Genomic DNA, 27,338 nt, shown 5'->3' on the forward strand with positions numbered 1-27,338 from the left:
AAACGAAAGCTTGAGAAGCTTTGGTGAAATTGAATATAATACAAACATATCACTGACTTTATAATTTATGTCCCTACCTCCTTAAATGCCATGAGTGTACGATGTCCTTTTTGTGCATGTTCAAGAATATTTGTGATAACTTCTAGTTTTTAGAAAGCTGAGATTAATGATTGATTCATTCCGCTAGGTTTACAAACTGTCAAGAAGAAATGGGGACTATCAACAGCAGCTTTTGTTGGAACTTCGCTGTAGTTATCATTCTGATTGTTTTCATCTAAACTACTAAACTAAACATTACTTTTTTCATCTTTTTTAATTGAACAATGTGGTCACATATAGAAGTTGGAAACCTCTTAAATAACCGGTGTTAATATGAATTTACCTGTGTTAACTACAGGTTCACTCATTTATCACAATAACAAACAAATACAGTTCCTCCCAATATGCAGGCAGGATTTACGAGTACTATCATGAATCTAAAGCTAAGAAGAGAGAGAGCGAAATAAGAAAAGTTAAGACACCATTCCGCCCTCCAACGATCATACCATTTATTAAAATGCCTATATGTAATTATCAGTGAAATGATGGACTCAAATAAATATCTATAAGTTTCAAAACAAGAAGAAAGCAAGAACAAAGAAGTTTTCTACATGCACCTTGCCTAATATTGAAAAGGAACTGTCATAATTTAATAAATACACAAATTACATCTAATCCTCAATCATTTGATACAAATATCATCTCATATCAAGCATTCATCATATACAAGAAATGTTTGTGTTTCAAAGCTTTATCATGATTAATGACGAAATGTCCGGTGCGAATGAATTTAAGGAGGAAGACCTAGTTTGAAGGGTACAACTCTACAAATCATTGGTACATGTACCTTTGTGCAAACCATTTTACATAAATCTCATCTAATTCATAAGCATCTAAGTAACTGAGATTTATTTCATTCTGTTTCTAATAAATGTTTGACAGAATTTGAAGATATTGAAAATAGAGTTTGTCCTTTAGAGTAGGTCTACCTACCTAAAAGGAGAAAGAGGAAAAACTCACAACAAAATTACACAGGAAATCAAAAATTTCTACACTCATATTTTCAGGAGAAGCTTTTTTCTACTTTAAAATCATTGAAAACCTTTTTAAAATTTGAACTGGCTAAAGTACTAATTTTCCTTTTTTGTTATATTCTGAATTTCCACCATTTTACAAAAGCTACCTTCGTTAAAAAGCTGTTATCTTCAAATCTTTTTTTACATATTAATCATCTTAAAATGTATTTTTACTTGAGCTGTAAAATTAGTGACTTATTCCAGAGTGCTAAAATGTATTAAACTTAATTTTCATATCTGTATAATGAAGTTACACTGTTATAAAGAGACGATAACCCTGTAGATAGGTTTAGTAATTTACTAGGAATGGGTGGCACGTGTAAACATTTTTTTCTGTACTTCAACAATTATATACAAATAAAAATGTAAATTTAAATAAGCATATTTACCACCAAATAGTGACGCTCTCATACCATATGGTCTCGTAAATTTCTGACTAGAAAAATCTTACTCCAAAATTATTGCAGCTTAAAATACTTTGAAAGAATATATAAAACAAGAAAGGAACACTTAACACTTGAACAATATTTTGCTGTCAAATTTTTCAACATGGTTGAAAAGGAGTGGGAATAAATAAAGAATACATAACAGTTTTAAGAACAAAATACAGTTATCTCTCTTTGATCAACAAGCATAAAAAATGTCGATGCCAACCTGAGAAACATTCTCGACTCTTTTATACACTAACATCAATATATATCTCTATTACTATCATACGAACAATTAACATTTATAAATATATTAATTCTACTCTTAGCACCACTTTCATGCTAATCCAATCTCTACTTGTAATTCAACAATATCCATTAAGCACAATTTTCCTTGTTTTTCACCTCTCAAAATTTGGTCAATGTGGGAACTTCTTGGTCTGAAATCCAATTCACTTTTACATCTGTCTGATATCAAAATATCTAAAGGACTTGATTTCCCAGATGGCGCTTTGGCACGAGAGAAAAGGGAACCGAAAAACCTCTTCCTGAATTCGTCTACGTCTTCATCGTCTTGATTCTCCCGTAGTTCCTTCATAATTGATGCTCTTAATTCGTCTCCCTTTACTTTCGTGCCTGGATTAAGTTCCGGAAGAACTATATCCGTATTCGGTTTTGTGATTTCCGCAGCACTGCCTTGAGACATTTCATTATCAATAATCATTTCTTGGGGGCTAGGTGTTCGAGACAATTTGCTCTCGTTATGTTGAGGCTTTGGATACAGATTTTCGTATGATAAATTCCTTGCGTGAGATCTTTTCTTTGGAAGACGTTCGGTATGACTCGGTACCGTTCTAACGTCAATAACAGTGTTATCTTGTGACTCCCGAGAGGCACATGGATATGTGTTTCTTGAGGTAACGACTTGACTAGATTTCCAATACGAATGAACTTTCTCCTCGGGAGAACTTCTCTGAGCTAGACTAGTTTCTTCGCTAGCGTACGGTGAGTATGATCTGAATGTCTCCGATGGTCCTCCATACCCGTACAAATTTGTGTCTGATGAGGATCGAGATATGTTTTTATTGTACTCTTCTATTTTCCTCCTTTTAGGATGACATTGTGTATTATTGTCTGTCTGTTCGTGTGTTCGTTTTTGGAACTGAGAAAAATCCAATGAAGAAGCTGTTTCACAGCGTGGTCTGAAAGGGGTGGAGTTTGACTCCTTATTATCCAATGATAATAAATGTTTACGTGGACATGAGCAATTTGTGTATTGGCATACTGGTTCTTCAAGGTCTGGTTCGCGTTGGCTAAGATCTAGAGGTTGTTCCATTTCTTCGTCAACAACCTCTCTGGACCGTCTCAGAAATAGTGATAAAGGGTTTGGATACGGAGTTCCTGAAAAGATAAAAAGCAGAAATTAAAGTCTAATCGGTGTATCAGGAAGTGAATACGGCGGCAGTAAATTTGTGATAAAACCTAGGGTGCAAATAATTATAAGTATGTGCACACGTTTATATAACTTAAGGCTCAATGCACGCTGCATTCAGAAATATACACTTCAGAGAGATGGCAGGTCAGAATACATGTACACGTTCATACTGGTATATATGTCTAATGTCACGTGTTGTTTATGTTTTGTATGCATTTACATTCCGCTAGCTTGGACCTTTATTCTTATTCTTATTCTTATATTCTAATTTTGTATAGTGACCGCGTTCAGTTAGAAACTAAGTTTTCTCTCTATAGGGTTGTTAATGACGCGAGAGATTCGGTATTTTCAGTCTTGCTAAAAATGAACTATCATATTACGACACTTCAGAGGATTTTAAAGAAAATCACACTGGCTAACTAAACGACCAGTTTCATATGGTGACTGAATCATACTTGTTCGATACCATTTTGCACATGTACATGTATAGGATACATGTCCGGTTTGAGTTCGTAAGAGTAAACGAGTACAACAACCTCAAACTGACACCTAATGCTGGTATCATACATACAGATATCACATCAAAGTTTAAATTGTAGACTTGAAAATGAATAAGTATTATTATACACATGCATTTAGGAATATCGAATGGTTTCATGTATATAAGACTATTCTGCATAACGTGGTATGTGGAAAGTACATGTGCACATGCATTTCCATCTACATTGCGATACACGTATATGTATATTGTACATGTTTTACATGTAAATGTCTCCCCTTGTGAAAGAACATGTACACGTTTATGTAAGACAGGTGACAATAATAAGAATGTGCTGCAGTTTAGCCCTGTCTCATTAAAATTCAAACTATGTCACAGGAAGTCATGCATTTGAACAAAAAACAAAGATACGTCCAACAATGCATAAAAATGTTGTCAATTACGTTTGAATGATTATAATTGGCAATTGTACAACCCATCTAGTCTTGAATGGAACAAACTACTGTCCTCAGTTCAAATTTAAAAAAAAAGGGAAGGATTTCACCCCACTCCCTTTTATCAATACTTACTGAAAAAAAATCTTGTTTCATAAGAAAGATTAAGTTTAGAATATTTATATATTATTCATAGGAAGTCTTCTTGTGTTGGTGAGTATCTTATTAACTAGTGTAAACAATGTTGGCTTTTAAGGAGGATTAACTCAAAGTTGTCCCGTTCGAAAGATTCAATTTGGTTTTTTTTAAGAGAAGAACGGTAAAAATGGGAAAATAGAAGAAAAAATACATCGTGTATCAACATGACAAAGAAATGGCTTTTGTGGTCATTGATTCAAGTCTTTTTTTGACCGCCTCGTGACACCACTTTCTCCCCAGAAACCCCTGAGTTCTGTCTGCCAACGGATGATCATCAGCTAATGTGTCCTGTGTAACTTCGTCACACGACCGATCACAACTTAATTCATACAAGTGTTGGGAAATCGATCAATGGCGAGAAGAGTACACGATGATTTATTATTTACTTTGCTTAACAATTAAAAATACAGTATCGACCTGTTCATGACCTTTATTTGAACTCTTCCGACAATCTTTTTTTTTTAAATGCATTTTAATTACTATACTTCTTTTTATCAGATAACACACTATGTAAATATGATTTTACTATATTACTTAGTTAACCTTAAAGTCAAGGGAGAACGCAGATCAATCGAACGTGGCCTTGGTAATGTTATGACCGAGATGTGCTCTGACCGAGTTATTGAAGCGTTGAAAAAGGATTATCTAAACATGCATCACCCCTTTTCATCTTGCCCCTCCATCATTTGTACTTAATACAGTGAAACCTGTCTAAACTGAACAACTTTTGTACGGTAAAGACAGGTACTTGGTATATCAAGGTGTAAAATACATTTACAATGCATATCGATTATAAAGGACTTTAAACTAAAACGTGTTTGGTTTACACATATATTCGGATTATTCAGTGCTCGTTTAGGTAGGTTTTACTGTATTTGTACCGTCCATCTTACATGTTATGTTCTCTGAGCTATCCTCACTTTGTTTTCTAGTTTTAGACTTATACATGTATAATTTGATCGCCACGATCATGCGGTAATGATGAAGAAAACAGCTACATGTTCAAAAGGGATATAAATAGAAACAAACGTATGCAATGCATGTTGACTTATATAGTCATGTTTGTACCGTAAGTCTTGTTACCAAAATGAACAAAAAATATGCATCTCATAAAGCTGACCGGCCCACAACTGAATCAAGTGAAGACGCCCCTAAATTCATGTTGAAAAATTGGCTGATTAGATATAAAGAATCACTGAAGCTCCCTTCAACAAGTCGGTAGGCCAATCCTGAATTCTTCGAAACCGGAAATCCGAATCTTTTGGTTGTTTCAGTACAAAAATCAATCCCTACTTAGACGCACGTGAAGCATTTAAACTACATGTACTATTCAAATCAATACATATTAAATGTACATGCACCAATATGTTCAAATAAAGGAAAAAAATTGTGGCAACAGATTCATACAAAGAAAAGTGTGAGGACGGAGTAAAGAAGAGACAAGGACAGAACAAATTTGCACGAATATATAAATACGTGTACATCAACCGTAATACAATTCCATCTGTCGGCCAGAGATACATGTACATATATTTTTTACCAAATCTCGAATTTCAAGTAAAAAATACGAAAAAAAAAACAACACAAAACAGAATAAACCACATACACACTTCACAGCAGAGGGAAAGCAAATTTTAGGAGAAGCCCTGATTTCTCGAAGGTCCAGTAAATATGTAATTATATTGTACATTGTCATAAAACATATATAACGGTAACATCTTTATAACAGAGTGTTGATTGGAGTCACAGTACACTTGTACATGTAGAACCAAAGTTGAGCCAGCGAACAATTTCGCTGAGGTAAAGCATTGTTGATAGCAACACTTTTGCCCTAGGCACAACGTATGACCTTTCAAAATATAATTTGCTGTCCTTGAATGAACACGCGTCTTCTTTAGTGATAATAAAAGAGTAACATCTTAATTCAAGCAGAACATGGATGTAAACACAAATGTCGCCAAAACCAGCTAATGGTCGGCTTCGACACACATAAGAAACCACTCAATTGAAATCAGAATATCTAAATATAAATTGAAATTTCTAATAATCATCAATTTCAAATCTTGATTACATCTAGATCTTTTAATATAAAAGAAAGCTAAACTGCTTTTTCGCATAGTTCTATAAGTTAATAAATTTTACACCTTACAAATACAATATAAACAATGAAAGAAAAAATACATCTCATCATTCTCAAAGTCTAGATCGAGTGGCAAAAAAAAAAAAAAAAACGTCGGATAACTAACATCGTGATAAACACCAAGTTTTTTCTTCTCACAGTAACCATTCATATTTCATCTTTTTTTTTAAATTTTATATATTATATAAGAAAGTTTATTATTGTTTAAGTTTTATGAAAAATGTTTTTGTCAACTTTAAGTAAATAAAAGTGAAATACAAAAAATATGTTACCTTTAGAAGAATCTGAGGTAACTTCCATCGAGGCGTCACTATTCGAGAAATGCATCATATTATTTTCCTTCCCTCATATATTAAAAAAAAAAGTTATAAGTCCAAATACGCAACTACACTATTGTTAACGCTCAAGGCTTATGTTTTAAAAGCTAGATAGAAATTGTATATATATGTTAAGTGTTCTACATCATTTTACGTGTGTAAATGTGTAATTCACCGGACAGTGACCGTTCGATGTCACACACAGTGGGCGGTGAACTTGCTCGATCGATATCGCCATTCGCTAAGGCTCTTTTAAATAACAATGGATGGTCGGGTTATGGTAAGGTGAATAAACTAACATATTTACATTGTGTGAATAACAGGGGTGAAAGGGGTAAAGAAGCAACGGTCCTTGAATAAGTGGAAATATCAAACTTATTTATCACATAAGCAAACATTGATAATGATTTTTATTGCCGAATTAAACACGCGGATTTTTCTTGACATTTTATAGTTTCGGCAATTATAAAAACAAATTTCCACGATGTACATAAAGAAGATTTTAAAACATTTCAGAACATTTAATTTTCTATCATAGCATAACTTCCTTTTAAAACACAAACAGTAAAAACAAACGAACAAACAAACAAAAACAAAACAAAAATTTAAAATGAGCCATCCATTTTCGATTTATTAATGTTTTTAAAAATTTAATTTGGTCTTCTTTTTCCTCGAGAAAACATGGTTTAGATCCTTTTTATGGAAATAGGTGACATGGCCATTTTCACTGAATATCAGATTTTAAAAAAAATAGTTCCCCCTTTTTACCCTACACATTCCTCTGACCCCTCCCCTTCTACATAATGTAATTTTCGTAGCACTGACAGTATTCAGTGTTCATTAGAATGATATTGTTCATCATGAACACTACACTCAAACAGGTCCACTATACAGTCTACTTGAATACATAACTGACGCGACCTTATCACCGGTCACTGTTCCTTGTGTGGAGTCAAAAGTTTAGTAGGGCAATTCCGTGACGTCACATAGTATCGAACAAACCTCTCAGCTATATCTACTTCCTGTGTACTATTGATGGGGTTCAGATTTAAATACCTTTGTCGTAATCAATATATAAGTATACAAGTATAAAATGCGGTGAACTAAATGGAAAAATACTTTGATATTGAACGTAATATGACCAGAGATCTTCAAACAGATTATGTATCATTCGCATTAGGATATGTCTACGGTTTTCAATAAAACCGAGATGAAATTAACACTAAGCATTTGAACGGTCTTGCACCGACAGTTGATTAAATTCTTTTATGTAATGAAATTTAAACTTTAACTGGTATCAGTTTTAGTATGATTTGTATCACTTTTAAAATAAGACAATTACAATAATGTTATGTAATATGTACATTTTAAAAGTAATTGTAAGTTTTGATGCTGATCGAAAGTCTAGCAAATCCATTCAAGTTAATATTGAGTTATCATGTTTATTTTCAATCATCTCCATTTTTGTGAATTTACCAATGATTTTAAAGTAAACTACTGAATTATTCGGTGTCACTTCCCATAATCCACTATAATCAATTTGAAGAAAACTAACAAAGCAGAAATTAACATTACAGTCACCTTCAATCATTTTAATTGTTATTGACATCCCCGAAATTCACAGTATTTTATGGCAAGCTAAAGTGGACAAAAATCAATATTTTGTAATATTAAAAAATGAATTTTTAATATTACATAATCATTTTTGTAATATTAGAAGATTTTTTAATATTAGAAATTCATTTTGTAATATTACAAATTCATTTTCTAACATTACAAATTCATGATTTAGTAATATTATAAAATATCACACATTTTGTAATATTAGAAAATGAATTTGTAATATAAGAAAATCAGTTGCATTTTTTAATATTACAAAATGATTTTCTAATATTAAAAAATCGTCATTGAATACTACAAATCCACTTTCTAATATTAAAAAAATCATTTTCTAATATTCAAAAATAGGTTTTTAATATTAGAAATTCATTTGAATTTTTAATATTAAAAAATGATTTTCAATATCAAGAAAGTGTTTTGTGATATATGAAATCTAATTTGTAATATTAGAAAATGAATTTGTAACATTAAAAAATTCATTTTTAATATTAGAAAATGCTCATTTTTGTCCACTTTGGCTTGCCATAGTATTTACAAATAATAATAATAAACCTAACAAAAAAATCAATTCAATGATAATGTTTCCGACGTAACGGTTGATAACATATTTTGGCCCACCGATTATATCCATATCCCCCTATTTTTCGAAAAACAATGATATCTCAATCAGCCTTCCTATCAGTCTTTCCGATATTGTGGAAACCGACAATCCTTTGATAAAGAGGTTAATATCCGGTCACCTTTCAAACCTTTCCAGTGAAGAGTTCATTAACTATTATTTGAACTTTTCAAAGTAATGTTTATCTTTGCATTCAAACAAAAAGACGTACGAATCTGACAGGTTTTAATATGGGGATTGGTTCAATGTTGTCTTCTTAACTTTGTATTTTGCAAAACAAATAGTTCACCAACTCAGAGTAAAAGCAATTAGTAAATAATATCAGCTTAATTCAGACCCATGCCGTAACATCTCATATGAAATGTCAGTCGCTTCCATGGAAATTCTATGAACTTTCAAATAAATAGGAACTATTGCGAATTATTACAGCGGTTAATTATCTTCTTCCTTAAGTAAAGTGCAAGTAGCTCAAGTTTAATCTAATCACTTTAAAACCAAGTACCAAAAACTTCTATAAACGCAATTCCGAATTTCCCTGAACATGTCACACACCTCAGTCGTCTCCACGTCAGATGTCACCCCCTAATTAAATTTGACTTGTATAAAGGATATAAACAGTTTAAGTGCATATTACCATTACAATTATACATACCCGTAAGCAAAAGGGGGAGGGGAGGGTTACGACGACCCCCATGGAAGCAAAACAGCTTAAAAAACTGTTAAAAAGAGCTTAAAATTGGTTAAGCACTATTACAGACAGGAAAACTTATAAATACAAAAAACGGCCTCTGATCTCCATAAAAATTCGGCTACGGGCAAGATATATACGTACATTTGGTGACAGGTACGTCTGATTTCGCAAATTTGACATGGCCGGTAATGTCTCCCTCATGTAGTAGTGTAGTTAAAAAACATTTCCGATAAGAGCTCGCCTCCATCATGGAGGACTCCGTCGCTTAGTGCACTGAAACATCAAGGCCAATTGTGCTTCCATGTCAAGCAGCGAAGGCCTCTCGTGTTCCCATTCCAGTACCAATCTTGTTAAATTACAACGTCCTTTAAAGACCTGATATTCACACCAAGGCATCTCGGGGTGCAAATTTTATGACAATGAAATACAAGTTAGACTTGTGCATGTACCTCGATTGACCTGATGCTTCACTCTCGGGAGTGAAACGGAAATGACACGAAAAACACTATCTAATAATCTGTAATAGTTTTATACATACATGTACATGTATGTAAACATATGTTGCGATACATTTCTGAATTTTTATCACACATTTTATATTTTGTCGAGATGACATTGAGAAAGTTGGTTAATCCATTTGAAATTGCGTATTTTTGTGCATTCATATTTTCTTATTACAGATTCATTTGCTATATTTACGATCAATTGGGTTTCGGATCAAATTGTAAAGAGATTTTGTTATAAATATTACGTGTATCATAAGAAAAAGTAATGGCTTCATAATGTTCGTCTTGGGTAACTTTTCACTTGTTTACATCAGAAACATCCCATAGACCTTGAACCCTTCCACGTAATTCGCACGGTATATAATTGGATAATTTGTTGTAAATGTTTATCAGTTTCATATTTAAGGCAACTTCATACATATGTAGACAGTATATAAGTAGTTTAAGGACGGGTTAACTTTTTTTTTTAGAAGAGTAATCAAGGGAACCAAGGTTATAGCGGTAATCAAAAGAATGCAATCCAGGGACAAAGACCAGACATGGAAAAGAGACATACACAACAAAGAACATAAAATAACTAAAATCATACATACAAAGTAACAAAAGCAAATGAGCAACTCGGACTCCACTAAAGACTGGAAGCATGGACCAGGTGCACCGGTAGGGTAAGCGTCCTCTGCTTTTCTAGAAACAACCGCCGAGATGCTCATAAAAAGTCAAGTCCGGGGTACACAAACGAGAAAAGAAAACTATGACCTGTTTCATGTTGCAGATGGATAAACCATACCGATCCACGAGTTCATGATGACTATAAAACTTCTGTAGTGATGATTTCAATCTTGTAGCAACATAACCCTGTTCCAGAAGCCTATTTGTTAGAGTTCTAGCGCGATACAAAAGTCTGCGTAGTTTCGGCAAGCTCTGGCATAACGTATGAGTTGTAATATGAAAAGGATCATTTCAAATTTCAAAAGAGAGTTTTACAAATCACTTGTAAAATTTTATATTTAGGTGACACTCTGGTGCATTTTTCTATGGTTTGGTTCCCTAATGTTGCGTTTTTTATCGTGTCATATAAATTCTTAACAAAAGAAAATAAAAAAATAAAAATAAATATTTCTTTAGAAAACATATCTAGCAAGTTCTTTTTTACTGTTAATACCACAGATTTTAAAATATTATCTTGCAAATATACAATTTAAACTAGGCAAACAAGCTAAAATAGTTTGTTATCATTTACTTAAGTAGCAGTCATTGTAACAATCACGCAAACTCTGAAAATGTGATACACCCCAAAAAAAGGGTACATATTTTTATTTTTGTAATAAAGTTGTCTTGTGGGTCTATATTGTGAAATGTGTTATTATTCATTCATATCTGCCTGCTCAAGGAGATAATCAACATTGAAAAAACAATAGATTCTATTGTATTTGAGTGTCATTTACAGAGTTATCTCCCTTAATTTTGAAATATACAGTGCATCCTATATAATCTTTATCTACTATGAACATGGGTTATATGAAAAACCACATGTTACTTTCTGTTTACTATGGCATTTTAAACAAAATATCAAAAATTAAAATATGCAGGTTTTTCAGCCATGAATCACATTTTGCATGATTCTTATGTGGAGTGCTACTTTAATTCATAAGACAATTAAATGGAATGTCTACTTCTGGTATCTAAGTACAAGTAAGTAAAACGACTAAGATATAAACCGCGATACGAAAAAAAAGATTTTACCACTCGCAGTGCTTTTAACGAATAAAACGATGTTTATATGATGTAGTTCGGGGTCGTTGTCTCGTTTTTTTTTGTTTTTTTATTAACTTCCGGCCATTATATATATGACATGACATAAGTAGGCATATGACTTTCTGAACCATATGGACGTTGAGATTTTAAAATTTTCCACCCTAAACTACGAGAACTATCCTAGTGAAAGCTCAAGATAATCAAAAAACATCAAAACGAAGAGCTAGTTGGACTTTATGAATGAAGGAAGAGGAACGTAGAAACCATAATTTTTTAATTCATGAAGGAAAGCGTACTTACTTTTAAAGTATAAAAATATTAATTTTGTATTTACCGATTATATTTTTTAAATCTTAATTCTTAGTTTACCCTACCGGTACACTTGGTCCATGCCCCCAGTTCTTATTGGAGTCCGAGTTGCTCATTTACTTTTGTTACTTTGTATGTATTATTATGATTATTTTAAGTTCTTTGTTGTGTATGTCTGTTTTCTATGTATTGTTTTTGTCCCTGGATTACATTCTTTGGATTTCCGCCAGAATCTTGGTTCCCTTGATTACTCTTGTATACTCCACATACCAAGTGGCAAAGCAAACAAATATATAAAGTTTACATAATACATTAAAATCGCAAATATAAAATTATGAAGATTTTTACAATCCGACTCTTCAGTTTTTTATACTTATTTGAATGACTTTCTTTGTCTTGTTTTGCTACTGTTTAGTGTAAACATATATTATTTAGAAATTCAAACAATAGTATTATAACATAAATACAATGTAAGCAAAGGATTCGGAAACAAGCTTTAAGCTTTTATAAATCCGTTACCTAGGTAAATAAATGACAGTGCATGCTCGTACTCTAATAATAATTACGAACAATTAAATAAAATATGATGAAAACTTAGATTTTTGGTATACAATATGAAATTTTAAATGAAGATGAAAAAGAGAGGGGAAATGACTTGCTGTGCAAAAGTACAGTGAAATTTAATTTTAAAATATACGAAACTGTCAAGTAAATATTTTACTTTCGATAATATACAACTGAGTGGAGTTAAATATGGCAATGTTTTGATTATCATTCAGTTAGAACCGAAGATTAGAAGATTAGGGATTTCAGCTAGCGAGGCTAGAAGTTCAGTTCTTAGAGTTCGATATTTTGGACAGTGGAATAAAAAGTGATTAGTGGTTTCAATTTCGCCACAAGTACAAGTAGGTGAATTGACAATATTTTCAAAAAAATAAATGGGAATTAAGGGCGCTAGAATTCAATCGCAGTCGTGAATGTAGTATTTGTCCTAACCTTGTACCGGTATAATAGTAAGCTGGTACTTTATCATTTTGACTACGGAGTAGGCGCTTAAAGATTGCAGTAGAATCTACTGACTTGACATTGCTACTGACTTGCTACTGTTTGTTGACATTTTGTTAATCAAAATTTGATAATTTTATCTGCCTTTTCTATACTTTAAATTGATCGACACAATCTAAACGGATTGTTATGCGTCGTTAGAGAAGATTTACAAAGGAAAAACGGTTCATGTTTTTTTTTTCAAATACAGTATTGCTGAATATTTCACAAAACGTTTCACTTCGCCTAACCGGGATAATCCTGCCCCTCTCCGTATCCGACTCTTCTCCATGGCTGGGTCATTAGCATAAGAATAACACCTTGCTAAATATTTTAAAAATCGATATAAAACATGAATCAAATCTCAATGAATAACCATCTGTATGAAGTTAATAACCGTTCATTAGAAAAATATTTTATCGTTGATTGTGACCGACTCATGACCCTAGCCATAGAACTCCACGTCACAATAGGAATATTTAGTGTTATTTATAGTAAAACCTGTCCAACCGAACCCGTCTCGGAACCTGAAGGTACAGACCTTCAGTGCACTAAGGTTATGTCCCCGGCGAAATAATTGTCGAATTATCTAAGCATTTCATTATTCATGGCTTGATTTGATTTTCTTTTTCAAAGTTTCACTGTGCAGTGTAACCTTTTGTCTTTTTTTCCTGAAAAGTTGTGTAATGATACAAATTAATGCGATGTCCCCATCCGGTTTCAGTGCTGGAAATTATATCGTGTTTTGATATACCTAACTCTTTCTTGGAAATGCAGTGCATGACTTAAGATTGTATAATTAGCCTAAAATTATAATACATTGGCAGGAGTGCTGCAATTTATTTAAAAAACAAGTTTTAATCAAAGTATATTTCTACATATAAGGCGCACAACTTTGAACTAGCCTAGCCGCTTTGAAATCATGAATTTTTAAGATGATTGAAAAAAAAAAGACCTTATAAAGTTAAATTAATCCACACCACAAAAATCATCAAATGTGAGGGCGGATGTTTCACAAACAATGAAGATTACCCTTCTTAGTAGAAAAACTCAAAGGGCATACGTTTGAAGAGAATTCGCCGGAGTATTCTTTTTCTTAAAGGTTAACGGTTCATGGCTATTTTTGAAAATTTAAAAATGTAAAAAAAAATGTAAGAAGAAAAAAAAATGAGAAAAAAAATTAAAACTTGCCGAAGAATCACAATTGTCAGATCGATAGTCAAATCAAACACCAATACCAGACGCATGTATAGGTCCAACAAAAGAAATAAATTGGCATATTTAGAAACTACAACAATTCGGGTTTAACCCCCACAAAAATAAACGAATTTTCCACACAAAATGATTCATATAATTTCTATAATAAAATCTCTAAAGGAATGAGAACGGATTCTGTATTAAAGCCAGTCATGCCATTTTGAGGATGTTTTAATCTGTCTACGAGACAGTCGCGTGAAGTGTGGATAAATCTAAGCAAGGACAGACCTACAATACAAGGTAATACTTCTTATACGATGTACCATGGAGCTGACCTAAGGAAAACTTGCATGTCGTGCTAAATTTTAGACAAAAAGAAGTATAACATGTCTATTTCCTGCTACCCTACCTATCCTATGTTTGTGCCTACCCTAAAAATTTTATGACCATTTAAGCTTAAGCATCGTTAAAGTATAATTATATTATTTTTTCCAAATTGACTCATTGAATGATGATTTTTTGAAGAAGAATATATATACATATATATAATTTCCCTACCTACTTACTCTATTTTTTCTTGTTGATTCCAGGACACAAACTATTTTTTTTTTGGTTTCACAGCAAGGAGTTTCACTGAATATTTTCCCTTTCAATTTTTATTGGCCATAAGCCTTAAGGAGGTAGACCAGGTTAAGGTACACAACTTTTACAAATCATTGGAACGTTTATGTTCAACATTTTACATCAATCTCATGTAAGCATCAAAGTAACTTGGACTGAGTTCATCCTGTTTCAAATGAAAGCTTGAAAGGGTTCGATGAAATTGAATACATAGTATGATACAAACATATCACTGATTTCAAGAGTCATGTCCCTTACTCTATGTCTACCACCTTAAATTTATATATTACACACAAAATATCTGTTTTAAAATCATATCATAACGATCACAAATACAATGATAAGACAAAACAGGTCTCGTGAAAGAAATAATAATTGGCACGAATTAGATTCTTTTATACGATATCACATTGTTAAAAACAATTAATGAATTCCGTAGTTAGGGCTAGACACGAACTGTGATGCTTCATGGCTTCGATTATCACCATTAAGGAGAATCACAGGAATAGCGAGCATAACAGAAATATTGCCAGTACAAAAAGTTGAAAGTGCAAATGCGTGGAACAGGATTGATTTTTAGAAGCAAATCAAATGCTTATCTAGGAGTCGAAGATGTAAGTGCCAGAGTTTATGGCAAATTTTGAAAGGAGGTATGGAACTCATACAACACGAAGAAAACACAACAAAAAGTAAATTAATAAATTCACACATACATGTACATACACACCAAATAAAATGTTTCGCAAGGCGCAGCATAATAAGAGCACAGATAATTACGAATGCAGAGAACAACTTGGGCAAGTATGAACACATTTTTCAAGCTAATTACAGCTCTGGATTTTTTTGCCATTTAATACAGTCCCATTTTGGCCCTTATCTGCAAATGATTCTAAAGGCAACCCCTAAAAATCGACCCGTTTTCCATTGGAAGTATGGCACCCTGTGGTACGATTTCATAAAGATCCTAACGCTTATACCCAATTAAGTTATTGTCCGGACAAATTCTGTCTACGGACGACGACGACAGCAATATGATAACATTATACGACCGATTTCCTTTTTTTGCGGTCGTTAAAACAAGTAAACGCCAATAACCAAACCTCCGTGGAAGTTGGATTTCCAGCCGGTTTAGAGAGATTTTCAGTTTACATATGATCATAATACACACAAACTGTTAAGGGAGAATTCCTGTACACTACAGAGTTTGATAGATTTATGTTTCTACAGAGGTCCTCCGGGTAATAATGTACATAAACACCAGCCTAAAATCAACAGAATCCTGTATCATCCAAGTGTATGATTTAACACGTATAGTGCATGTACATATTGAAGCACTCGTTAACCTGTGTAAATCAAACGGTGAGAAAAGCTGAACAAAATTTTAGACCCATGGTTTGAACGAGATTAACTAAACTTCAAAATATTGGGACTTCAACTGCATTATCTTAACCAAACGTTTACACAATGTACAGTAAAGTTCAGCAAATTACGTGTTACTCTCTACATAGCTTCTAAAAAGTTGATTAACGACTATATATAAAGGTTATGTATGGTTTTACCACCTCCTTAAATTTGCTGTGTACTGACATATACATGCATAAAGTGATTCTCCTTTCTCTTTTGAGGCCTGTAGGGATCCAATAATATTTAAGTCATTGTGTAAAAGTTACTTTATCAGAGGATGGCAATGTCTAACAACTCCAATTTTGAATATATAAATTCGAAAATTTAGTTCAGACAATCTCGTTTTAACGAAAACATTTTTATCGTTCTTTTAATTGATACGTGTAAACCATGCTCAAAAGACGAAGAAACAAGACTCATTGGATGGGTGGATAAAGGGCATCTACAAAGCCGCTAGCCGAATTCTCCAGACTTCATATATATGTGTATCATTCAAAGGTTATTTGATAGATTTTCACTTTTTCTTTCAGTTGTCGCTTCTAAAACATACTCAAATAATAAATATGTATAATATATTCATGTACATACAAGTGCTTTTTTCAAAGCCTATAACATGAATGATCATATAAAAAAAATCCACTGCTTGATCAATAATTATTTTCAGCAAGATCTTTGAGAAATAATTCATACATTCTTTCCAGTATCAAATTTGTCCTTAAACAACACACGTATACATTGTACCAGAACACATGATATATAAATGATGGAAAGTGTGTGTAATGAATTTTATTATTTACGAGATTTTCCTCATTCGTACATGTACGACACACACATGAAAACTTTCGTGCATGATTTAATATTACGACAGAACCTTCTATGACCCAATGTCCATATCAGGTTTCTCAGGGTACGAATAACCTTGTACGGTTCAAATCGATTGTAGTTGAAAATTTAAAAAAGATAATCGCGATTAAAAATTATAAAATTAAATCTCCACTCAACCATACAAATAAGAAAATTTATGAATGAAACGAAATTAGTCAATAAAACATCAATACACTATCGCAGACATGAAATAACAGTTGGTAAACAAAACACAATGTTCATATAGACACATCGACAATTACAGAGAAAGATAAAACCCTAAACCTACCTCCGTACAAATAAGGATCCATCATCCCCCGGCGATAAAAAACGAATGTTTGTCTCTCAAACATTAGTGCCGATTACGAACTACCTCGCATCTTATAAAAATACCGGTGTTTTCTCCCAGTATTCTTGGTATTGATTTTTCCCATATGTCACACAGTAGAGTCAGTGTTGTGTAGCGAGAACATTCTCCTGTTAATTTTATGCATACTATTCCCTTTTCAGTGTTGTCATTAAGAAAAAGTATGTCGGATTTAGAGCATGCCGAAATGAATGAAAGAAACAGCCTCAGGAAGAACAGAATTTTAATTCAGAACGGGGCACAAGTACGAAAGGTCGGTCGTTAGTGTGTGAGGTGACCAGGTAAATTTAGATAGTCAAGGCCGTTTAAATAACGGTTGACTGTATGAAAGAGGGAGGACTGAAGACAATGGTGTCCAAAAAAAATCAATAATGCACAAATATAAAGGCCAACATCGATTTAATCTATTAGCTCCCATTCAATCAAATCAAGATTCATCCGTTTTACCCGATCTGTCATCATTCTAGGAAAGGGCAGAGTAAAGACGAATTATTCGAAAGGGGGCAAATGCCGGGTGCTGTTTTTTTTTCTGACAAAAACAAAGCAGATGGAACTTCCCTGGTAGAGAAAAAGATTCCACAGTTGCATTAAAAAATACAGCCATAGAAAATATGAGCTATGTTGCATGTACATGTAGGCATGACGGTTTTGCATTACATGACATAATCATTGCTTATTATAGCGCAAAACATAAATGCATGTACATTGTAAATCATTTAGAACCTAACACCAGGAGACGTTTTCTGCGAGGCTTCTTCCTCCTTCAGAATTCGTAGTTTGAACCGTCTAGTGGACAGAGGAAAAAAAACATTGATCTGATTTAATATCACATGACGATTTCCTAAAAGGAATTGAGAAGCAATGTAAATTTTTCTCGTTGCCTAAATCAATATAACTACATGTCGGATATCAATACATATCTTTTATTTCAAATGTTTGCTTCTTCACACCCGTAGCAGGGGGTTCGAGGGTTATAACGACCTCCTCCCTTTTTGAAGCAAAGAGCGTTAAAACTGATATAAACGGACTATTTCAGTTTGAAAATTTTCGTCAAAATACCCACCCCAAACAGTCCTGGCTACGGGGCCTGACAATACATACAAATCGGGATCAGATACGGTTTTGGAACTTTCATATCTTCATGACATATTTTTATTTTCACTGTATTAAAGAAAAAACATTTAATTTTCCCTACCATAGGGGGTTCTAAGTTCGACATAATTGGTGATTTATCATTACCTATGACATAACATGCAAAATATTAAGAATAAGTTTGATTCGATGTGGGTCGAAAACGGTTAATGTCATAATGTTTATAGTAAGAGAACTAGGTCATACAAGGAGTCCGTTCGTGGTAAAATTACATGTAAGAATAAAAAGCGTGTCAAAAACACGACGTGTGCGACACAAGCAAAGATGTCATAATTTCGGTTCATTCGAACGATGCAAATTGACAGAAAGAAACAATACATGCACACTGAAGTGGAATATCAATCCATCAAAAATAAATAAATAAAAAAAAAAAAAATAATAATAATAATAAAAATGACTGCTTGGGAACAAATAATAGAAGACCACAATGTACATATAAAACTCTTGTTTTATCAGATGGGTTACACGCTAGAAGGCATGAGGTAAGCCATTCCGATTTCAAATGGGTTAATGTTCACTAAAGTTGGGATAAAGCCGTTGAACTGTGATTGTTGGGATAAGATTTAAAAAGGGAAAAGGGAGATAACAAAATATACAGTACGACTTGCGATTACCAGATACTTCAAAACAGATGATGGAACAGACGGACAGACAAAGCCATATCTACATCGAAATATACGTCGAAAGATAGCATGTAGGATTGATAAACCAAATAAAATATTAAACTTGTATGTAAGATTGATTTTGTAACCTACTGTTTTTCAGTGTTGACTTTTTTAAATCGATTATTAAAATGTATATATGACATACTAACCAAGGATATCTTATCGATTAGGAAATTTCTCAATTAGAGGTAGGTTACATTACGTTACGCAAAAGAAAAAAGCAAAAAAAAATGTGTTTTTTTTTAAAAAACAGATGGGATGTATGTTTTCTTGCTCAAAACAAACAAACAAACTGAAACAGATATAGACACACCTTCTACAATTTAAAAAAATATAAATAAATATTAGATATAGAAATCCCTGTCAATAGTTTTTTTTAGTAGTACATATGTTACATGTATTATGTGTTATAGAACAGCCTCTATGAATACAGGTATACATGTACTGTCACATGAATCTGGATTCTAAGGCGAATATACATTTGAACAACCTTGTTCGAATTTTTTCATAGAGTGAAATACTTGTACACACACACACACACACAAACGACAGATGACGTAAGTGGTAATTGTTTACTACTCATTTCATGCATTAAAGAATATGTTTATCATAATTTTACAAGACAAGTCAAGCCATGGTGTAACTATAATATACATGTAACTGCTGAAGTTGTTAGAAGTTCCAGCTGACATTGAATTATTTGATTCAAAACAGGTGTATACTTTACATCAAGAAATTGATAACATATGTAAAATATAAATTACATACATATATTATATGTATATTGAAATATAACGATACATGTAATTCATACAAAAATATTATATAATGAAACTGGTTTGTACATGTATTATAATATCAATCATATAAAACAATCTGAAATGATTTTCAAGCCTTTTAAATTTTGTGTGTTTATATAAATGGACCTCAGAAAACTGACCCCTCAACCTCCACATTGTAACTAGGATTTATATATATATATATGTGAACGATATCATTTTAAAACATTCATATTTATTTATCAGATATTAGCAGTAAATTAAATGCACTGCATGAAAAAAAAACACACACACTTAAAAAACATGGTTTGATCCAGTTTCCATGGGGGTCTGTCATGTACATCTATAATTATTTTACAAGTAGGCGGTGGGTCATGCACGTGTATCAATCGGGAAAGCAGGAAATCTCCACATTTTTGTATGATTAAGGTCCCACAATAATAAATAAATATTTATTATTAATAATAATAATAAAAATCTGAACCTCATTTAAATCGAAATGGAGCCCGCATCAATAAGAAAATAATAATAAAAAAAAAATTAACGGAATTTTCACAAACATTTATGGATTATTGGCCGCATTTTTAATTTAGTGTTAATGAGCGAAGTGGAAACAACGGATAAACGGACACAATTTTTTTTTTTAAATTGCAGAAATTAAAATTCAAATGAAACAAGGAAAAACCAGCTATAAACAATGCCCACCTTCTCAAGAATAAAAAAGAAAATTTACGAATATTTAAGCCTATAAGACATGCATGTAGACACCGACTACATATGCTGATCTGAAAAAAGGGGATGAGGTAGTGCCGGCCACTTCATGCTCAGAAAGTTAGGTTGATTATATCTTAAAAAAAAAACTAAAACCGGAAAACACTGATGCAGAACCCTCATGTCACACATTGCACGGCCTCTTTTCTAAGTTCCTGGATCCGCAGGACTAGTCAATGATGTAGCAGTATGGATAAATTGCACAAAATATTTCACTCCAAGTGTAACCATGTATATACACGTAAAAGAGGAAAACAATTGACATTATTAAAAATACGATACCAGTCGTTCGAATTAGTTTGACCAACAACCAATTTTATATTTATCAACCCCACTAAATGTGTATGCAAATTATAAATGAACTATATGAACTTGTAATTAAACTCGGAATTCTACCCGTTAATGTTTTGATACGGAGTAAACCACCCATGAAAAGTTTTAAATATCGTGCTGTTAAGTATGCAAATCATGTAAACAAAATATTTGAATCAATGCAGCTCACGTGTTCAATTATACAAGATTAAGTTTTAAAAACTCAAATATTGAAGTCATACTTTTCCAATATTTTTATTCCCACCCAACCGTTAGAAAAATGGTACATTGATATTTCAATTAAGAAAAAGGTATCTTCTACTATGTTCCAACATTGGAGTTTTGTTGTTTGAGGCACCCCCACAAAAAAAAATAAATAAAAAAAATAAAAAAATGAATCAATGCATCACCTATTCAATTTACTATTGGTTGTATTATAACATTTAAACGTGTAAACACTTCGAGTTGACACTAAAGAACAACAAAAGGTTGCCCGACCTCAAAAAAAAACAAAAACTGACCCCTCGATATCCACATTGTAACTAGGATTTTTCACAGCTGTTTTTCAAAATTTACTTCTCCCCATCTGTTCAATAGTAGATATTCATATTTGGTTTTTAGATTCATTCATTTAATAGAAAAAAGAAAGAAAGACAGAAAAAAAGAAGAAATGAAGTAAAAAATGAAAGAAAACCGAATGCATCAAATGTAAATCCGTTGTATACTTGACCAATTACAAAGACAAAGTGTATAATTAATAATAAAACGCATGAATAGAATCTGAAAGTATTTATTATTTCAAAAAATAAGTTTTAAACTGATGAAAACAAACACAAGATTTCTCACGTTTACAAGTAACACTTACCTCACATGTACATACGGCATTATATAAATATTGAGATAAACATAACAACAGGAAAGGATGAGAAGATAAAAAAAACAGTCTTACCTTCAAGTGACAGCTTTTACTCGAAACTGATAAATTTCGCTTTTATCTAGAATTAAAATTTCCCGACAATTCCGTTACACCTGACCCTTTAGTTGACACAGAATTGTATATTTGGATACACCGAGCATGCGTATTGACAGTTTTCCGCTGTCAGGTCAACGTCCGTTCATAGTAAGTTACGAAGAACATTGACCTGCACTGTTACGTCTACAAGCCCTTCTGATGATATAATTTATTCGACCGACTTTGGAATTACTCAGGTGCAACAAGGGCGAATATTTTTTTTAATTGAATACAAATCTATTGAATAATTGGACAATTTTAATTTTAATAGGTCTGATCGTACTGGATTTTACAATATCGATCGTTTGAAACCGGGTTATGACATTGCAGAACTGCGCAAGGTCGTGTTGGTATCGGCGACTTGAGTAATAACTGCATTATTTATATCATTTACTAGGAAGTTATTGTTAGGTAAAAGTGGACTTGACGGTCATGCATGGAAACGAAAAGGGGGAAGGTTTTGTAAACCACAGCAGAATCGACTTACCTAAACGTACCTGAACACACATTTTGCAAGTTTATTTATAGATGTAAACTGTTGATACACAAAATATCAATTCTATGTATATACGCTTTTAAATTATTGATCTTAGTGATAGAAAAGGTACAGTCAAGAAAAGAGATACTATGAATGATCAATCTGCTTAAATTGTAAACCTGCAATGCAATGTCAATATAATTAATGTATTCAGAATATCATTCGCCCACAAACAGATGTCTCATTCTTCCCCCAGCTATATTGCATTGTATATTTTCTCTCTATAAACACTGAAAAAGTACAATATAGTAATATGTAACCATAAAAAGTGAAATCAAGTCAGGAACAGTATTACATATTTCAGAGAGAGTAAGGCCGCGTACCAATGATTTAAAGAAAATCCGTTACCCTATCGGCTTCACGCAATCCGTCTACCCGTCGTACCAATGTAAATTTACGATGCTTCGCCCATTATGTTCAAAATGCAATATGCAGTCTTGGGAACTACAAAAGACGACAAAAGAATACGTCGAAACAAGAACAAAACTCGAAAGGCAACAATGAACTGATTAACAGATAGAGAATCATTTCCTATCCAGGGAACATAACAAAAGATGCAAATGTCGAACTAAGAAAAACAAACAAAACAAGAAATCAAAATTTTGAAAATCTTCCAATTGGACGAAAATTTCCATTCTACCTTATTTGTTTAACGATCAGTTTCAAAAGAGTAACTAAGCACACCTCGCACATCTTGTGACGAACATAAGTTTTAGTTAAGTAAGCCACGGAAATATGGAGATATAATGGAATAGCATCTGATGTCCGGAGTAATGAATTACCATGAATAGCCAGACCTTAATCAAAACGTGTCATAGAATAGTCAAGGCATTTTGACTTACGATGGCAGACATCAACTTCCTTTACCTTTATATATAGAACTGACATCCTTAAGTATAAAGTTCTTCAGTCCGCCGACATTCTTCTAATCCAGTTCATATAAGATCATGTGGTTCTTGTAGGCTAAAAGACTTTACTTGTGGTACTTTATAAGTGGACATACAATGCATCATATCCTGATGGACAACCATTTGGTCCTAGACTTGTGGTGGGGGGGGGGGTGGAGAAAATTAATTGGGTCAGATTATTCACTTCCAAAGGCGGGGATTGTGGATGGTTTGATTCCCTCACCTGAACCCCATCCCTCTAGAATGTAAATGTTACTGTATTTTAAGGTAGTTTACTTTATTGTTCCTTTACTTTTGACATATCTTATAATGTTGCAATTCGGAATATTAGATTGTTCAGATTTGCATCTTTAAATCAATAGTACATGTGCGCAAAGACGAATTCAAGTTGTTAGTATTCAACGATTCGCTTCTCTTTAATTACTGCCTATAGAAAAGGAAGAGTCTGAGCACTCCTAAACATCATTTACGATGTGGTTTCTAAACAAACTAAGCGTTACCAAAAAATGGATTGTCCAGTCTGTGAATTTTTTCGGGATTCCAATAGCAGTGTTCATGGCATGAAAGTTTCTGTCCCTTTGAAAACTTGATCAGTTGAAAAACAGTGGCAGTTCCTTGGATAACGGAACAACAGTTTTCTTGTAACTGTCCATCCCTTTCGAATTAATGTCAAAATTTACTTGTATTTAATATTTCATTATTTTCATCTTGAACTTGGCGCGACTTTCCTACAATGATCAAGGTCGATTTGAAGAGCATCTTTTTGACTATTACAGTACTTTTTGTCACTATCGTTGGCCTTAAGTCCGAAAATTTGGGTCTCAGTTTGTTCGATATAAATACATTTTATTATGCCCTATTTTTATCATTTTCCCTTTTACCTTTTAAATGTGTATATTGTTCACTTATTTATTATTGTAGTTTTTTGGTATATTAATATGAAATACTGAAAAGTTTTGCCCGGCGTCCTATCAGTGTAATGCAATGAACTTTATTCAGACTAACACTAAGAACACATAAAGAGTGTGACAAATTCTGAAGTAAGATAAAAAAATACAAACCAAGAGGAAAAGACAAAGCGACTCAGCAAAGACTTGTTAAAAAATTAAAAAAGGTACAGTTACCGAAAAGGGATTAAAAGCAAGTAGTCAGAAATGAAAACATGTAAATTCACTAACCAAACAGAAAACAGTAACATAAGCAACCGAACTGCATAACAATTAAGCAATAAGTGTATACAAGTATGCGCCCTATTTTCAGGAAACACTTGCTGAATTGTTCATGCCATGTCATGCAATCTGGTTGGAATACGAAAACTCAAACAATGGAAATTTACGTGATCATTTTGAAGATAGACGGCCCGCAGCCAGTAATTTTAGAAGAACTTTTGGAGATATTTTTGGGACACAATTTGTCTGATTTTAATAGTGCTTATTAAATTTCACAGTGCATTTATAGCAGTTTCAAAGGTGGTTTCAAAAAGTGGGTAGTTCGCCTAATTGTCTACCCCCTGGCAACGGACCTGGTCGATAACATCATGATAGAAACCATAAGAGTTCTTGATGGGTGACTTAAATTCTTTCCGTAAGTTTATCTGTAAATGAATTCAAAACATCCCTGAATTAAGCGATACACTCTTTTAAATAACGTAAAACTGTCAGTTTAAACCATATACTATTCCCCCTTTCCCCAAAGCATATTTTACTGTAATAGTAAGTTCGAAAGAAAATTTGAACTTTTTTTTAAAATTCTTAAACATTTGAATTAATGTTTTAATACTAAAAAAAAAAGGTTATAATATATAATAAATATAATAAAACTTCAAAAGGGATAAATTATCCTATTCAATAACCCCATGTGCATTCACCCCAGCCCCCATACACATGTATCATAGAATAAGGGTTTACTCCACACAAGACCCACCCCATATACCATAGAATGAGAGTTTACCCCATATAAAACCCACCCTATATATCATAGAATGTGGTTTTACTCCACACAAGGCCCACACCATATACCATAGAATGTGGGTTTACTCCACACAAGGCCTACCCAAATATACCATAGAATGAGGGTTTACTCCATATAAGACCCACGCCATTTACAATAGTATGTGGGTGTCCTCCACACAAGGTAAATATATTCGAGAAAAAAAACAACAAAAAACAAAAACAAACAAACAAACAAAAAACAAAACAAAACAAAATTCACAATTCTCAGCAGTTTTTGTTAAATGACGTAAAAATTGTGGCACCAAAATGAACTAATGTCACAAAATATTTTTCACTATATTAATATATTTTACAAGCTATGTTATAAGCAACTTTCAAACTATTACAGCCAAGTTGATATCTTAAGACAATTTTTATTATAGTTACCTTAATGCTTCTACACCTTTTTAGTAATCGTAATTTTTTTTTCAAATTGTGCTTCGAAAGTCCGTGCTTTATTCGGATAGATTGTGTTTAACACTTGATTCTTAGCAAGATGGAATAAGCTAATATTCTAGTCAAAAAGGTGTATAAAATGCCTTTATTTTCTTTCATCAGTTGCTTAATTATTCTTTCCTTTTACGTATTAAAAGATATCCCAAATTGCAATTGTTCATGATTTTTGTATTGTTATTAAACTACATGCATATCTTCGTTGAAAGGAAACACATGTACTTTATTTTTAGAAAATGCGAGAAAAAACTTTTATAACTTTCCTTCCTAAGTTCTAACTATATATCCGCCTCTATATGAACTAATCCACCATATTATGTAATATGTTTATAAGCTTACTCATCATCATTTACTGTATATAAAGTCAATGCATTATTTATGTTGTGAATGCTAAAGACCAACCGGTGCATTTCACCGAAAAATAAAATAGAAAGTCGGTGAATCAAATCCACGAAAGAAAGTATAAACTATCTTGAACATGAGTGTTTTCTTAGCTACAGCGGCAATTTCAGGCTTTGACCTTGTTCTTAATTTTCGCTCTCGCTCACAAACTCTTCTAACTTGTGCTTCAGTGCATAGAACCTCGTGTCAGTTGATATAAGACTGAATTCAAGATTAAACACGTGTCCTCATTCGGTGCTTGCCCCGTGCAGGTCCGGGTGTTAAAAGAATAGGCCTGCAGCAGCGCTAAGCTTGTCGTAAAAGGCGACTAAATAGTGCTCAGAACCCTAGCCGGGGGCTAGGGCGCTTTGCCCACAGAGAAACTGGGATGTGTGCCCCAGGTGGTTGAATGGGGTACCCCTGGCATGTTACATGCTGGGGTTGTCAGGCTATAATACGGAAAACCTGACCGCAAACCATAGTGGTGCACCGTGTTGGGAAAGATGCCACGTTCCTCGCATGTTAAAAACCCTACTGTGGTATTCTCCCGGAGTAGGAACCATAGGCTAAATTGCCCGACTCTACCCACCTCTCCCTATTTCCAGTGGCAATCAAAATTTGTCTACCCCATTGTCCTTGTGTCCCATCCCTTTTTCATTTCATCATCATTTCATGTTCATTTTATCATCAATTTCATGTTCATCGTCTGAATATAGCTGAAATATTGCTGCTCGGACGTTAAACCCCAACAAACAAACAAACATTCGGTACTTAATTACAGACAAGATCAGTTCTAACCTCTCAGGGGAACTG

General features: G+C 33.1%; 1 protein-coding gene across 5 annotated transcripts; it reads right to left on the minus strand.

Moving 5' to 3' along the window:
* Nucleotides 1–294: 294 nt before the first annotated feature.
* On the minus strand, nt 295–22,332 carry LOC148606528 (uncharacterized). Of its 5 annotated transcripts, none has more exons than XM_088544237.1 (2): nt 22,192–22,332; nt 295–2,944 (listed from the first exon to the last, which is right to left on the minus strand). In XM_088544237.1, the coding sequence occupies exon 2, from the start codon at nt 2,877–2,879 to the stop codon at nt 1,881–1,883; it is 999 nt and encodes a 332-aa protein (XP_088400363.1). In that variant the 5' UTR covers nt 2,880–2,944; nt 22,192–22,332; the 3' UTR covers nt 295–1,880. The 5 variants fall into 5 exon arrangements, with proteins under 5 accessions (XP_088400363.1, XP_088400365.1, XP_088400362.1 ...); XM_088544239.1 differs by lacking the exon at nt 22,192–22,332 and adding an exon at nt 22,108–22,128; XM_088544236.1 differs by lacking the exon at nt 22,192–22,332 and adding an exon at nt 17,486–17,672.
* Between the last annotated feature and the right edge of the window lie 5,006 nt (nt 22,333–27,338).

The sequence above is a fragment of the Perna viridis genome, chromosome 9 (assembly GCF_037379345.1).
Source record: "Perna viridis isolate PV_CMFRI_1.1 ecotype Kerala chromosome 9, ASM3737934v1, whole genome shotgun sequence".
NCBI classification, from domain to species: Eukaryota; Metazoa; Mollusca; class Bivalvia; order Mytilida; family Mytilidae; genus Perna; species Perna viridis.

Bases quoted from the DNA above. Each gene is read 5' to 3' on its own strand.
- LOC148606528 (XM_088544236.1), bottom strand. From the start codon at position 17,549: ATGTTTGAGAGACAAACATTCGTTTTTTATCGCCGGGGGATGATGGAT. The intron at 2,945-17,485 runs GTAGGTTTAGGG...TTATCTTTTCAG, and splicing joins GGATCCTTATTTGTACGGAG to GAACTCCGTATCCAAACCCT.